Source organism: Neodiprion virginianus, chromosome 7 (assembly GCF_021901495.1).
Source record: "Neodiprion virginianus isolate iyNeoVirg1 chromosome 7, iyNeoVirg1.1, whole genome shotgun sequence".
Taxonomy (NCBI): domain Eukaryota; kingdom Metazoa; phylum Arthropoda; class Insecta; order Hymenoptera; family Diprionidae; genus Neodiprion; species Neodiprion virginianus.
In genome coordinates this window covers 12,296,415-12,308,770 of record NC_060883.1, presented here as the reverse complement: position 1 = coordinate 12,308,770, position 12,356 = coordinate 12,296,415, and the positions used below count along the sequence as shown (strand labels likewise).

General features: G+C 41.2%; 1 protein-coding gene across 2 annotated transcripts in view; it reads right to left on the bottom strand.

Moving 5' to 3' along the window:
- LOC124309248 (regulating synaptic membrane exocytosis protein 1) overlaps positions 1 to 12,356 on the bottom strand; it is a 1,429,783-nt gene that overhangs the window by 330,023 nt on the left and 1,087,404 nt on the right. For both annotated transcript variants that reach the window (XM_046772697.1, XM_046772698.1), the window contains exon 10: positions 10,228 to 10,397. In XM_046772697.1, the coding sequence (XP_046628653.1) occupies positions 10,228 to 10,397 (170 nt within the window). The remainder of the gene's footprint in view (positions 1 to 10,227; positions 10,398 to 12,356) is intronic.

Below are 12,356 nucleotides of genomic sequence, written 5' to 3'. Positions count from 1 at the left end.
AAGAAGTCCGTGTGCACCCTTTCCCACGGTTTTTCCGGCCAACTCCACGGGTGCAGTTTCGCCGCTGGTGGGTTGTCCCGTACTTCGGCGCAGTCGCGACAGTTTCTCGCGAGCTCTTCGATTTGTTTATCTATTTGTGGCCACCAGCCGAACGATCTTGCTATCGCTTTCATTTTTACTATTCCTGCGTGGTTCTCATGGAGTTCGTTGAGCACAGCCTTCTGTAGTTTACTCGGCACTACGATTCTGTATCCCCACATGACGCAGTCTTGTTCGATCGCCAGCTCATCTCTTCTTGTTTCGTACGGGAGCCAGTCCCTCGTCAGCGTTTTTCTGCCTGGCCAGCCGAGTTCTATGTATTTCCTGACCTCCATTAGCACTTTGTCGGCCTTGCTTTCGCGCGCTATTGCCCTGTCGTCTAAACAGACCTGCGATTCTTCCGTGATATAGTTTAGGTAGGTTTTTTCGGGTTTCGTGCGTTCGTTATCGTTCGGGGTCGGTAAGTCGCGATAGTCCGTCCGCGCTATTTTTTGCCGATTTTACGTACATAATTTGGTATCGGAACGCGCTCAAGAAATTTGCGTACCGTTGTAATCGTCGTGTCGCCATTATTGGGATTCCTTTTTTCGGTCCGAAGATTCTCACTAGTGGCTGGTGGTCTGTTTTCAGGATAAAATGTCTTCCATACAAGTAGTCATAATATTTGGTTACTCCGAATACTATCGCTCGCGCTTCCTTGTCTATCGCTGCGTATTTTCGATCACTTGCTGTTAATGTTTTCGGCGCGTAGGCGATTGGCCGCTCCCCTTCTTCTGTCATTTGTGAGAGAATTGCTGAGATTCCGTAATCCGACGCGTCGCACGTTAGTATTAATTGTTTTTCTGGGTCGTAGTTCATGAGAACTTCCGCTGATTTGAGGGTTTTTTTTGCGTTTTCAAATGCTCTTTGACATTGTTTTGACCATTCGAATTTTTCCTTTTTTAACAATTCGTACAGGGGATGCAGTTGTTCCGCTCTATTTTTCATGAATTTTATGTAGTAATTTATCATCCCTAGGAACGCTTGCAATTATTTTACATTTTTTGGTGCCGGGATTTTGCTTATCGCTTCTACTCTTTCCGGTAATGTGTGGATGCCGTTTTTGTCTATGCCTAGTCCTAAATATTTAATTTTCGTCGCTAGTAATTCGCATTTCGATTTTTTTAGTTTCAAGCCGCATTCTTCCAATTTATCTAATACCACCGCTGTGTTATTCAGGTTTTCTTGTATTGTTTTGCCTTTGATTATTATGTCGTCTAAAAATACATTTCCGTTTGGCATACCCGCGAGTATCTGTTCCATTTGCCTCTGAAAAAACCCGGTGCTGACGCTACTCCGTACGGCAGCTTGTTTGGTTGGTATAGGCCTTTATGTGTACTCAGTGTTAAATATTGTTTTGCTTCTGCGCTTACAGGCACTTGTGCGTATGCCTCTTTTAGGTCTATTTTTGTGAAGTATACGGCATCGTGTAAATTCGCTATTAAGTGCTGGATTCTCGGTAACGGGTGTCTGTCTATCAGGATCGTTTTATATACCGTCAGTTTGTAGTCACCGCAGAGTCCCGTCCTTTTTTAAAATCGGTACGATTGGTGTGCCCCATTCCCCTACTTCTACCGGTGACCATGCTCCTTCTCTTACCAGTCTGTCTATTTCTTCGCTTACTTTATTTTTCATCGCGAACGGCAATGTTCTCGGTTTACAATATTTTGGGACTGTGTTCGTTTGCATGTGGATTACGAACTCAGCCTTGTTATATGTGCCTAGCCCCGCGGAGAATAAGTGTTGATATTTTTCGAGGAATCTTACCTTAATCCGCTCTATGCTTTCGTTTTTTTTTTGTGTCGATTGGTCGCGTCGCTTGACGTTCGTCCGTCCTTTTGTTCTGGCTTATGCCGAGTGGCCAAAGTTGTAGCTTGTGTAGCCATACCCTGCCAATGAGAGGCTTTCCGTGTTTGCCTACTATGTATATTAGATTGGGCCAAAAAAATTGACTATTTTTTTTTTTGAAAAATATATTGAGAATATCATTCAGTATGGCAAAAAAAAATTTCATGAAATTTTAAGCCCTTAATATTAACTTTAAGAGGTCTATCATCGCTATTTTTGATTTTTAGTATCAATTTGATGTTTTACGTCAGAACTGTCGAAATATTGAAGTGAAAAAATTTATGTTCACTCATCCCTTTATAAAATTAAATTCCCTACAAAAAAGGTCTGATTATAGATTTTTATCAGACAAGCCGTTTCCGAGTAATTAAGCTTAATAAATTGATATAATTTCTCGAGAATCAATCGAGAATTAATCGAGAATTAATCGAGAAATTATATCAATTTATTAAGCTTAATTACTCGGAAACGGCTTGTCTGATAAAAATCTATAATCAGACCTTTTTTGTAGGGAATTTAATTTTATAAAGGGATGAGTGAACATAAATTTTTTCACTTCAATATTTCGACAGTTCTGACGTAAAACATCAAATTGATACTAAAAATCAAAAATAGCGATGATAGACCTCTTAAAGTTAATATTAAGGGCTTAAAATTTCATGAAATTTTTTTTTGCCATACTGAATGATATTCTCAATATATTTTTCAAAAAAAAAAATAGTCAATTTTTTTGGCCCAGTCTAATATACATAGTAGGCAAACACGGAAAGCCTCTCATTGGCAGGGAATGGCTACACAAGCTACAGCTTTGGCCACTCGGCATAAGCCAGAACAAAAGGACGGACGAACGTCAAGCGACGCGACCAATCGACACAAAAAAAAAAACGAAAGCATAGAGCGGATTAAGGTAAGATTCCTCGAAAAATATCAACACTTATTCTCCGCGGGGCTAGGCACATATAACAAGGCTGAGTTCGTAATCCACATGCAAACGAACACAGTCCCAAAATATTGTAAACCGAGAACATTGCCGTTCGCGATGAAAAATAAAGTAAGCGAAGAAATAGACAGACTGGTAAGAGAAGGAGCATGGTCACCGGTAGAAGTAGGGGAATGGGGCACACCAATCGTACCGATTTTAAAAAAGGACGGGACTCTGCGGTGACTACAAACTGACGGTATATAAAACGATCCTGATAGACAGACACCCGTTACCGAGAATCCAGCACTTAATAGCGAATTTACACGATGCCGTATACTTCACAAAAATAGACCTAAAAGAGGCATACGCACAAGTGCCTGTAAGCGCAGAAGCAAAACAATATTTAACACTGAGTACACATAAAGGCCTATACCAACCAAACAAGCTGCCGTACGGAGTAGCGTCAGCACCGGGTTTTTTCAGAGGCAAATGGAACAGATACTCGCGGGTATGCCAAACGGAAATGTATTTTTAGACGACATAATAATCAAAGGCAAAACAATACAAGAAAACCTGAATAACACAGCGGTGGTATTAGATAAATTGGAAGAATGCGGCTTGAAACTAAAAAAATCGAAATGCGAATTACTAGCGACGAAAATTAAATATTTAGGACTAGGCATAGACAAAAACGGCATCCACACATTACCGGAAAGAGTAGAAGCGATAAGCAAAATCCCGGCACCAAAAAATGTAAAATAATTGCAAGCGTTCCTAGGGATGATAAATTACTACATAAAATTCATGAAAAATAGAGCGGAACAACTGCATCCCCTGTACGAATTGTTAAAAAAGGAAAAATTCGAATGGTCAAAACAATGTCAAAGAGCATTTGAAAACGCAAAAAAAACCCTCAAATCAGCGGAAGTTCTCATGAACTACGACCCAGAAAAACAATTAATACTAACGTGCGACGCGTCGGATTACGGAATCTCAGCAATTCTCTCACAAATGACAGAAGAAGGGGAGCGGCCAATCGCCTACGCGCCGAAAACATTAACAGCAAGTGATCGAAAATACGCAGCGATAGACAAGGAAGCGCGAGCGATAGTATTCGGAGTAACCAAATATTATGACTACTTGTATGGAAGACATTTTATCCTGAAAACAGACCACCAGCCACTAGTGAGAATCTTCGGACCGAAAAAAGGAATCCCAATAATGGCGACACGACGATTACAACGGTACGCAAATTTCTTGAGCGCGTTCCGATACCAAATTATGTACGTAAAATCGGCAAAAAATAGCGCGGACGGACTATCGCGACTTACCGACCCCGAACGATAACGAACGCACGAAACCCGAAAAAACCTACCTAAACTATATCACGGAAGAATCGCAGGTCTGTTTAGACGACAGGGCAATAGCGCGCGAAAGCAAGGCCGACAAAGTGCTAATGGAGGTCAGGAAATACATAGAACTCGGCTGGCCAGGCAGAAAAACGCTGACGAGGGACTGGCTCCCGTACGAAACAAGAAGAGATGAGCTGGCGATCGAACAAGACTGCGTCATGTGGGGATACAGAATCGTAGTGCCGAGTAAACTACAGAAGGCTGTGCTCAACGAACTCCATGAGAACCACGCAGGAATAGTAAAAATGAAAGCGATAGCAAGATCGTTCGGCTGGTGGCCACAAATAGATAAACAAATCGAAGAGCTCGCGAGAAACTGTCGCGACTGCGCCGAAGTACGGGACAACCCACCAGCGGCGAAACTGCACCCGTGGAGTTGGCCGGAAAAACCGTGGGAAAGGGTGCACACGGACTTCTTGGGACCGTACAAAGGACACAACTTCCTACTAATAGTAGACGCGAGGACGAAATGGCCCGAGATCTTCGTCATGAAAAGCACCACGGCGCAACAAACAATAAAAGTCTTCCAACAAACATTCGCTAGGCACGGGCTCCCACGGCAAATCGTCAGTGACAACGGACCACAATTCACGAGCGACGAGTTCACGAGGTTCGTGAGCAGTGCGCGAATCAAGCACATACGATCGGCAGTAAAACACCCCGCGTCAAACGGGGCAGCGGAGAATCTGGTGAGGTCATTCAAGAGAAAACTGAAGATCATGCTAAAAAATGGGAAAACAGCACAGGAAGCCGTCGACGCATTCTTATTCGAATACCGATCGACTCAACATTGCACGACAGGAGAAACGTCGGCCAAATTAATGCTCGGCAGACAAATACGAACGAAATTCGACTTAATGCAACCCGACATAAAGAAACATCAGGAGCAAGCGGTGCACAGACAGGAACGGAACGCAAGAGGGGGAAGGACGACACAATTTTCGAGAGGGGAAAGGGTGTGGGCGAAAAACGTCAGCCGAAACGAGCCACCGTGGACGGAAGCCACGACCGAGCAACGATTAGGACCAGTGACGTATACGGTAAAACTGGACTCAGGCGGCATAGTCAAACGCCACGTGGATCAGCTGGTGAGGGGAGGGGCCCCGAGGAGATCATCAAAACCCGAGGCAGCAAATGGGCAAGACGCTTGTCAACCAGCACGACGATCACCGCGATTGAACAGACAACAAGCGTAACGCGTACAACGAGGGGGAATCAGACAAGGGGCGCAAAGTTAAACGGAGAGGAGTGTAGTGTACATGAGGACGCGGTGTGAGTATGAGAGAGTGCGTGGTGTATGTATAAATGCGTGTGTGTGTTTGTGTGTGTGTGGGTGTGTGTTTGTGTGTGTGTGGGTGTGTGTGTGTGTGTGTGGTGAGAAGCTTGTAAGGTGAGAAGAACTAATCAGTCAAAATAAAGCCGCTAAGCGATTAACGTCTCTCGTTCTCTCTGACCTACCCGACACCACAATTACCATTTTGCACAATGTTACCGGTGGTACGAATAAAGAAATTCTGAATTATGATACTCCTGCTACAGTTTCATGCCGCCACTGAACCACAATTGGATGGGTTCTGAAGTACTCCAGAAACAGGTATGGATACCAATTTTCGTAGAGACGGCAGATATTGTGATGATTTTCTACCGCCATTTTGAATTCGTCGCTTCGAATTTCGAATTTTCGTGGTCAGATCCATGATCAGCGACCTCGGAAACAGCTTCCACCCACTTTCAGTGAAAATCGATAGATTTTTCGTTATTGACGTCGGCCATGTTGGATCCGGAATTCCGGACTTTTCAAATTTTGCCTTCAGATTTGAAAAGAGCAACGTCAGAAACCCCTAGAAATCAAGTTTTCCTGCAATCTGTACATTAGGCCCGAATACGCAATATATTAGGAATTGTCAAAAATAGCATTTCAGGCGGGTAGTTCACCCTCTTAAAATTGATTTCAGCCGATATAAAAAAATACGTGTCTTTTTTTTCAGCGTACTTAACATTCCTACCAAGTTTTATTGAAATCGGAAGCGGACACCTCGCGGGTGTTTTTTGTAAGCCCTTAACGACTAGCCGAAAACGCCTGCATTTGTATGATATCTTGACGGAGTAATATCCCGAATTGACCAAGCATACAGACAAGAGACAGGGTCTCACATCACTTCCTGACGTCAATCAGAGCTTCTTTTATCTCAGAAAAATTATTACTTTGACAGATTTGTTACAGATTTTTAGGCACCATCCGTACCGGGGAATGACAAGGAGATGCAAAATATTCAGAGATCTTGCTTGAGGAGTTCATCAACCTGTGATTCGAATTCATCTTTCTGAATCGTAGGAAAACAGTACTGTTCGGTTGAAATGGATGTATTTCCTGTCATGGAGATAGTGTGATGAGTCGAATTGGCGTGGCCTAATTTATTACTTGGGACATGGAAGAGATGGTTGAATTTCCCTACGAGGTTGAATATAGATTGTTTTTCGGTGTCACAATGATCGTCATGCAAGCTCATTGCCAACATATCTAATCTTTCTGACCTTCTGTCAGTCAAGAGCACACTTACGGCAATAGGACCAGGTATACACTTCTCAGGTACGGAAGGATAGAATTGCTGTTGCACCAGGTCAGCGAACTGGACGGGGCAAGCGGTGGGGGGAGGGGGAATTATTAATCGGATAAGGTGTACGGTCAATAGTAGTAATAATTAATGAATTATTACGACGAGGCCTTGGATGCAAAAAGGGGGGGGCTCGGCAAGCATCTATGTAGCAATTATGTGGTGGAGTAGATGTAATGTTGGGCATGATTGTACCCAGCGGTTCGTTAAAGTCACAACGTGCAACACTCTTATATCGATAGTTCTTACACTCTACATTGAACATTATTTTGTCAGGCAAGCTCATATTTACGAAGCACTAAGCAGCATGTATTATATATAATTTTTACAAACAAAGAAGCCCTTATTTTTGGAACTAGAGATACTGCCCTTGTCTCAACGTGAATGTAGCCAATAAAGGAATCATAATCGATTCGCAACGTTTCCGTTGGAACATAACACTACGACCGAGACACATCTTTCAAATTTTTTTGGTGGACGACTCGTATTTGTATCATCGCTCACCGACTTCCAGCGATTGAATGTATCATGCACTATATTTCTTCATGCAGCAGGGGCGTTTAAGAGAATCTTTTGCAGATTTGCGGCCGGAATGCGTATGCTTTAACATTTTCGTTGCGGTCTGATATACTGCACGTCTATCTATACTGAAATACTGAATGCGAGTAACTAAATGATGCTGACAAACGACGCTTTTGCTTCATTGGGTGGAGTTGCTGCAAAAATTTATCTGTGGTAATATCCAGTACAACTAATTCATGTTTTAAGAATTAACCTATAAGAATACTTGGTAAAATAAATTCATATCCCAAAAATGTATCTGTGGGAACACCTGGCAGGGTAAATTCATATTACGCTTAGGTAAAATACAGTAAAGGTTACAGCGGACCGCGGGGCGACAAAGCCTTGACGCAACAGAACGTCGCGACGTGTTCCACTAAATTCGTCATAACCCCGTCAATTTGTGGAATATTTATGAAACCTTTGTCGCAAATGAAAGATAAGACCCTAGGCAATAGGAAAATAAAGTAAGCAGGAAATTGTTTTCTTTGTGTTTTTCTTCATTTCGTAGTTAGCATATCCCTCAATCGAACCTAAGTGGAATCTTTATACAACATCAAATCCAAAATTTCCCTTTTCTAACTAACGCACTCAGGTAGATCACATATATATTCGGTGAACCGAGCAAGTAGTGGACGATATTATAATATACCCTGTAACGGGTGCGGTTTATTTTGGGCCAGAGCCTATGTGATAAACCCGTTATTAGTGTGTTCTTTGTCAAATTTAACAGATTTATAAGAAACCCCCTCTTATAGGTAAAAGCTGCATCAGCTTATCAAACCCAAAAACCCTTGATAGTTGAACTATGCAGACTTAGGTATTACCAAAGCCGCCTTGGAATGTCAACAAGCACCTCTGCCTGTTGCTCCCTTTGGAAAGACAAGGGCTTCTTCGGCCGTTGCTTTCAGTTAGAGACAAGTGACAGAGGCGTATGTCACCTATTCTACGGGTAACTACAATATTAGAATAGAGTATTATATATAGAGTATTATACTCCCTTCTAATTGCGAACTCGGAGTAAACAGAGTCGCCTGCCTATATTATGTTGTGGGTTATCAACCCAAAACACCCGGTGATTGAACTGCACGGACTTAGGTATCACCAAAGCTGCCTTGAATTTGTGAACAAGCACCTCTGTCCGTTGCTGCCTTCAGTAAGACGAGGGCTTGTAGGCCGTTGCTTCAACTGGAGACAAGTAAAAGAAGCGTATGTCACCTAGTCGGAGATACGGATTTCCCAGTACTCCCTTCTAATCGTGAACTCGGAGTAAACAGAGTCGCCTGCTTATATTTTGTTATGGGTTATTGACCCAAAACACCGTCAACCTTTCAGACCAGAGAATTCTTTGGCTGGCTGTTGGTTTTATTTCCCTCCCCTTTCCAAGGTAAAGTTATATGTTCTAGTAATGTGTTGACTACGAGATAGACGAGAACGTGTTCAACTGTAACATATGTTTAATAGCGATTAATCCAAGTACAAAGGTCCTTGTCGGTAGACAAAACATAAGGTTTTACAAAATATAACCGTAGAGAACAAAATTTGAAATAAAATTATAGAAGTAATAAATCTATCAGAATTCGTCGGTTCTGCCCCTAAACTTTCCTACAGCTCAAACGTTAAATACGCGGCTCTACTCAATATTTCTTCAAGAGGTCCCGGGCTATCATGGACTGTAATTTCTGTACTCTTCACTAAATTTCGGACTAAGCTCTATGCTTGAATTTCCTCTCTAAATCTCGTGAACCTAAATTCGATAACGCTATCTAGATGAAAAACGCCTCGTTACAATATGACGCAGCTCAGCGCTATACCGGACAACTGGACTAATAACTTTGACTATCCTTCTACTCGGTGACGCAGTTGGCGCTTTGCCGGACAACTGGTGACCGCTCTTCGTGGTCCTCCAGTTTTATACTCTCCCAGAGCTGTTGTTGGACGATCCTGTCGACGTCATTTCCCTATTCGTGTGTTCTGTCGTGGGTCGTCGTCCTGGTATGCGTTGGTCAGCGTCAGTCGTCTTTGTTTACTATTTTGGATGCTAGCAGGTCACGGTCGCTATCGATGGTCGTCTCGATCAGCTGTCTGTGTCAGTTGTTGACATATTTTATATATATCACGGGCACTGTTGGTGTTGATGCGACTTTGAACAACTCTCCGTTACAACCCATGTCTGGGATGCATGCTCGAGGTACCGAAATCTGAAAATCAGTTTCGATAGAGTGAAATCCACCCAGAACTAAGCTACAGAACGGTAATCTCAGTAACGTTACTGTAACCCAGATCTATCATTGTGAGATTTAATCTTTTTGGATCCGTAACAAAAAACTTGACTAATACAAATTTCGATCAAAAGGTTTTCTTTATAACGGTAGTTTTTCCCCAAAGGAATTCATATTTCTATTACAATCCTGAAAATATAAAACATCGTTCTTTGAGGCAAAACACAGTGACGGACGCTTCTCTGATATCTCAACGCACGAGAAAATCGAAACTGTTACTATACTACAGCAAAAAAATTCCCTACACAGAAATCAGAATGTGTTGGAATAATGATGAACAACTCAGTTCGTTAGGTTTCTCCACCAGGACTTACGGATTGTAATACAAAGCCATGTCGAAAATTGCTGATGTGCCGAAATAACAAGTTTTGTCAGTTTTGGTCGATAGTCATGAAAAAACTATTATTAAACTATTTAATCCGAATTTATGCCTGTAACTAAACGGCAATTTTTTCTCAAGTTGGCTTATTTTGTGCATTTCATTTGTATGAGCAGTGTTTGAAACTTACCGAGATCGCTGTCAACGTCGTGAATAACGATTTTGATCCCTTCACCATCTGCGAGACTTCCTTGACGTGGTAATTCCCTATCATCGACCGTCGCGCGAGCCATGTTTGTCGAGGGTCCTTTGGTTACTGCTGGCGCCACCGGAAGAGATCTTATCGCGTTTATATCTGGTCTGGAAGCAAAACAACGTAGGTTCATTAAGTAAAACAGGAACAAAGGAAACAGATACAGCACCAAAACACTGTTCGCCAATTTTATTTTTTGATTTCCACCAGTGGCAGCGTAAAAAAGTTTCCGCTCAAGTTTCTGTATATGGGACTTTATTACCTCTACTGAAACAATTTTCCTATCAGATGGATCTGACTTTGAAACATGAAGATTTTTAGGTTACTTCAGATCGTAATGGTTTCGATTTCTTTACAGATTTGTCATAATTGTTTGGTTGAACAAAATTTGTTTACTCAAATTTTGAGAAAAAAGCACATACTTCATAGACAAAATCCTTAGAGTTCTAGCTTTGATGATTCCAGAAAAAAATACATAAACGTATACATCTAAACAAAAAATTACCTTCTCATCGGGCTTCTCATCGGAAGCAAAGGATTGAAAAGGGTAAACATAAACATCTACACACTACAGTCTCCTTACATCGTGCATGCAGAGAAGAAATTCTTACTTATACAAATCGGGCACATGAAAACAAATTTGAACTCACTGGTTATGAGAGAAATTAATGACAACAGAGTCAGGGCGGCTAGGTGGTCTAGTGGAGTAAATCTCCGGTAAAGCATCGCTAGATTCCAGGTTCGATTCCTGGCTCCGTCGTTAATTTTTCAAATTCACCAGTTGTTCAAATTTACATATGGTCAACAAAATTCTCTCGTAGATTAATGATTTGCACACCCGCATCTCATTTATTAGACGGCATTGCCGTCTTACGGGCTTCTCATCGGAAGCAAAGGATTGAAAAGGGTAAACATAAACATCTACACACTACAGTCTCCTTACATCGTGCATGCAGAGAAGAAATTCTTACTCAAAAAATTACCAACTTGTAACAAAAATTAGTTACTACAAATAATGCGTATTTCTCTCACTCCATAATTTTCTTCATACCATCTTTTATTGGCCAAGAGTTGTATATTATTTTGTTCTGGATATGTAGGCCTAAAGGAAACACGCCGAATTTTTAATGTCTCGACCCAAGTGAGGGCCTTCCTCAACATAAAGTACTTATTTGAACATCTGTGCGTACAAATAGGAATAATAAATACAGAGAATCATAATTCAAGTTTGTGATGATGACGAAGCTTTAACCTGATTTTCTGTAACATACGTTACGCAATGAAAAAAATTAGAAGGAAATATGTCTTATGTAGAGTTTTGAGAGCAAAGTTCTAAGGTAATCCTGATCTAAAGAATTAGTGCGATTACTGTTGAGTTAAATACCCACGGTACGAAAATAAGAAAGAGTACGAAGACTGTTACTAGGAATGACCATGACGCAGATAAACTAACTCGTTAGGCATACCAGGTCGATTTCTCCGATTTTGATCTGGTTGATATGTCGTATAGTGCATCCAAAACTAACAATAAGCAACACGTATTTCTTTCACTTAGCTATAAAATACTTGAACGGGGTGAAACTCCAAAAATGGAGGTGACAAGCATCAATTTCCCTGTTTCAACTATGAAAACATATCAATTTTTGACCTGACTGACTGGAAAAATGTGATCGTCTCATTTGGAACAAAAAATTGTAGGAGTGAACTACCCCTAAATATAATTATATTTATGCAAAAACTAGTTCAATTTAAGTCTACAAATCTGGGAAAACGTATATGTTGCGACAAACACGAACGAAGATTAATATATTTTTGAATTTTTCCCTGAAAAAATGTTCGACGGGGTAACTATCCCCTAACGTCGTTCATATTGCGTCTATGCAAAAAATGGTCAAATTTGAGTTCAAAAATCTGGAAAAATTATACATTGCGTATCAATACCATGAAAAACTAACTGGTATTTGGATTTTGCAGAAAATAATATTGGTCAGGGCAACTGAATGCAATCAATTGTTGATGTTATTGTGTATTAAACTGTAATGCAGACTAGTGTGCGTATGTATGGG